The sequence below is a fragment of the Cottoperca gobio genome, chromosome 19, assembly GCF_900634415.1.
Source record: "Cottoperca gobio chromosome 19, fCotGob3.1, whole genome shotgun sequence".
NCBI lineage: Eukaryota > Metazoa > Chordata > Actinopteri > Perciformes > Bovichtidae > Cottoperca > Cottoperca gobio.
Window position 1 is genome coordinate 7,415,893 of NC_041373.1, and position 4,263 is coordinate 7,420,155.

At 43.8% G+C, this 4,263-nt stretch overlaps 1 protein-coding gene across 1 annotated transcript; it reads left to right on the top strand.

Moving 5' to 3' along the window:
- The first annotated feature begins 451 nt into the window (after nt 1-451).
- LOC115024715 (interferon a3-like) lies at nt 452-1,646 on the top strand. Its single transcript, XM_029456504.1, has 5 exons — nt 452-583; nt 678-758; nt 914-1,060; nt 1,187-1,270; nt 1,403-1,646. Exons 1-5 carry the CDS (start codon nt 452-454, stop codon nt 1,496-1,498), a joined length of 540 nt encoding a protein of 179 aa, XP_029312364.1. The 3' UTR covers nt 1,499-1,646.
- The last annotated feature ends 2,617 nt before the right edge of the window (nt 1,647-4,263 follow it).

The window sequence follows — 4,263 nt, forward strand, 5'->3', positions numbered from 1 at the left end:
AAAAGGTTTGTGTGTACAGCCCTTTAAAAGTCGCAAAAATATTCCCATGTTACTCATTGTTCCCTGTATGATAATATAAAGTGAACTGTGGTTATGTTTAAAGTATTCTTTAATATGAAATGTTTAGTGCCATTACTGTATTAAGTTGTAGCCTTTTAAAACTCGGCGCAGTATTTTAGCTTGATCTGCAACATTATCTTATTGTGTCACACATATTTCATTAGGAGACTGATTAGAATCCGAAATGTGTGTGACATTATACATGTTTGTATGTTGAGGTTTACCTTGAGCGCGTGAAAGCCGCACTTGTTTCCCGCAGGTGGATGTCAGGAAAATGAAATAGGTGCGTCCTGCTGTATAAATGAGGCGCTGCAGCTCTGCTCCATCACATCAACTGGTTCACGAGAGAAATCACTATTTACTCCATACAAAGGAAATGTACCTTTTCAAAATGCTCAACGGGGTCTTCTTTGTGTGCCTGTCTCTCAGTCTGTACAGTGCAGGCTCCTCTCTGAGCTGCAGATGGATGAATCATAAATACAGAGAGCTCAGTGAAAAGTCTTTGGATCTAATAGATACGATGGTAAGTGCACTTCTTTTGGAAGTTGTTTAAAGTCATTGAATGAGTTTACTTTACTGTGTGTTTACTTCATGATGTGTGTTTGTGTGTGATGCAGGCTAATAACTCCACTAACACCACTGAGGATGCTGAAGTGGACTTCCCTAACCATCTATACAACCAGGCGTCCAAAGCATCAGTAAGTCAGCCTCAACTTTTGGAATAAAAATCAAAAGACAAACACATTGCTTGATTTTCTCTATTTATTTTCTTCAGTGAAACGTGTAGGTTTGTTTTATCTGTTATAAATAAATCTCTTCCTATTGTAATCTGTGATTGATCTTCTTTTTCCAGGCTGAGGATAAACTCCATTTCACAGTTCAGGTTCTGGAGGAGATTGTTTCCCTGTTTGAGGAGGATCACAGCAATGCATCATGGGAGAACAAAGAGGAGAACTTTCTCCATGTTGTAACCCAGCAGGTTGAAGGCCTTCACTCCTGTGTAAGTCTCAGTGTGGATCAACATACCTGTTGAATGAAAGAATCAATTCATAGTACATGTGGAAAGTTAACATGGTGCCTGTGTAATGAAGCTGTTTCATCATATTTGACTTTTGTATTCATTTAGTTTGGGAGCCAGGGCCACAAGAAGAAGAACAAGAAGCTGCACATGTATTTCAAGAGACTCTCAAGCCACGTCCTGGAAAAAATGGTAAGTCTGTCTGTCTGTCTGTCTATCTATCTATCTATCTATCTATCTATCTATCTATCTATCTATCTATCTATCTATCTATCTATCTATATTTCTTACTATTTAATAATGATGAAATTCTTCTGTCTGCAGGGCCACAGTGCTGAATCCTGGGAGCTGATCAGGAAGGAGATGAAAACCCATCTGATCAGAGCCGACCTTCTGGCTTTATCTCTACTCACCAACTAACATCTGTCCGTCACATTACCAATGTGTTTATTCATTTTACTTTTTTATTTATTATATTATTTATTAACATATTTATTTATTAAATTATTGAGTCATTTGTGTATTTATTGATCATTCGAGGAGCATGTGAGCAGACCAGCTGGCTTCATATCTGCTCACCAACTACAATCTGTCTGTTATCTGTCAGATTAATCTATTTATTTATTGCTTATTTATGTACTGAATTGTTTACACATGTATTTATTGATTAGTTGGTACTCCACACACCAAGTATCTTTATAAATGAATATGTTGTTGATCAACATATATTTACTATTTATTTATGTTTTGTTTGTTTTTTACCTGCAAAAGCCAATAAAAAAGACTTTACTTTACTTTACCAATGTGTTCATTTATTTGCTTACTTGCTATTTATTTATCTATTTATTAACATATTTATTTATTAAATGATTGAGTTATTTGTGTATTTATTGATCATTCGAGGAGCATGTGAGCAGACCAGCTGGCTTCATATCTGCTCACCAACTACAATCTGTCTGTTATCTGTCAGATTAATCTATTTATTTATTGCTTATTTATGTACTGAGTTGTTTACACATGTATTTATTGATTGGTTGATACTGCACACAACAAGTACCAATGTGTTCATTTATTTGCTTACTTGCTATTTATTTATTTATTTATTTATTTATTTGAGTGTTTATTGATCATGTATTCGTCCATTTTGATCAACATGCACATTTGTTCTATACTTGGCTTTGAGCAACATTGAATAATATTTTTAATATTTGTTATATCAGTCAATAAAAATAAATTCTTCTAGAAAATGTAAATATAGTTTCCGTTTTTATTCCTGTAACTTCCTGGATCTCAAACGGGCCGATGAACCGAGGCAGCAATTTTTTAGACTCTACCCGTAACGGGAAGTCCCGAGTGGATAGCCACACTTTCTGGCCCACTAGGTAATTGGGGGCGACGGTGCAGCGGCGGTTGGCAGCCATGACGTACCGGTCCGTCGAGCGGAGGAGAGTAGCTCTAGTCTGGGTCCAGGTTTGGTGGCAGGGGTTAATGAAAGCCTGGACGGAAGGACAGGAGACCTCTTTCTCCAATGCGGGGAACAGTGACGGTTGGAACCCGTAGGAACACTGAAATGGGACAGTCCAGTGGCTAAATTGACCAGGGTATTGTGGGCATAATACACCCACAGGAGCTGCTGAGACCAGGCCGAGGGATTTTTGGAAATCATGCATCGAAGTGCTGTCTCCATCTCATGATTCTTCCGTTCTGTCTGCCCATTTGATTGCGGGTGGAATCCGGAAGATAGGCTGACGGTGGCCCCCAGGAGTGAACAAAACTCCCTCCAGAATATGGACGGAGACCACATCGGTAGGGAGTCCATGGAGTCGAAAGACATGCAGCAGAACCAGTTCCGTAGTCTCCTTGGCCGACGGGAGCTTGGGCAGCGACATGAAGTGGGCCATCTTGCTGAACCGGTCAACTATAGTCAGGATGGTGGTATGATCGTTGGACATAGGCAGGCCGGTTACAAAGTCTAGAGAGACGGAGTCCTCCCCTCCCACAAACAGACGGGACAGGGTGTCTGGTTCCCCTTGGTACGGGAGTAGATCAAGATGTCGTCTAGGTATACGAACACCTGCTTGTTCAACATGTCTAAGAACATCATTTACCATCATTGCGAAGGTCCAACTTTGTAAAGATAGTAGCCCCCTGCAATAACTCAAAAGCGGAGGAGATGAGGGGAAGAGGATATCAGTTCTTTACCGTGATGTCATTGAGGCCCCTGTAATCAATACACGGCCTCAGAGTCTTGTCCTTCTTTTCCACAAAGAAGAATCCCGCCCCTGCCGATGAGGACGAGGGACGGATAATCCCGGCAGCCAGAGAGTCATGTAATGTGACTTTCCATGGCCTCCCTCTCGGGTGCCGACAGGGAATATTGGCGACCACGAGGAGGGGACATGCCAAGGTATAGCTCAATCGCACCGTCGTATGGACGGTGCGGGGGCAGAGACGTGGCCCTGGCCTTGCTGAATACCTCCTGGAAGTCATGGTATTCAACCGGCACCCCCGATAAATCCGGAGCAGGACTGGAGCACACGGACTGCTGCGGAGTGGCAGCTTGCTTCAGGCACACCTTGTGGCAGGCAGGGCTCCACCCCAGAATGGCCTCTGTCACCCAGTCAATGTTGGGGTTGTGGCGGCGAAGCCAGGGACAGCCCAGAATCAACGGAAGATGAGGAGACCGTAGAAGGTGAAACTCGATGGTCTCGTGGTGGTTGCCAGACAGAAGCATCTGAACAGAACCCGGTCAATCCCAAGCTGCAAGGAAAAATCCTCGTCCATGAGGCTAACATCAGCCCTGGAGTCAATGAACGTAGTGAGGGCGTGGGACCCGTCAGTCAACAGCAGTCGAACGTGACACAGGGGTCTTTGGTTGGGGAAGAGTCTTATGTTTCGGCTCACCAGTATGTTCATCATTACTGGTGAGCCCGGTCTTTTGCTGGGCATCTGGAAACGAAATGGCCACCCTGGCCGCAGTATAGAAAGAGGTTCCTTCGTCTACGGTGCTCACGTTCCTCTGAGGTGAGGCTGGTGCGCCCCACCTGCATGGGCTCAGGTCCGCCTGGCAATGGCTCTGCATCAAAACTGGTGGGCGCCACAGGTCCTCGCTGCCGGCCGGATGTGAAGTGACCTAGTGGCCGCTGTCGTTTCTCTCGCCTCCTCACCTGGATCCGCCGATCCAG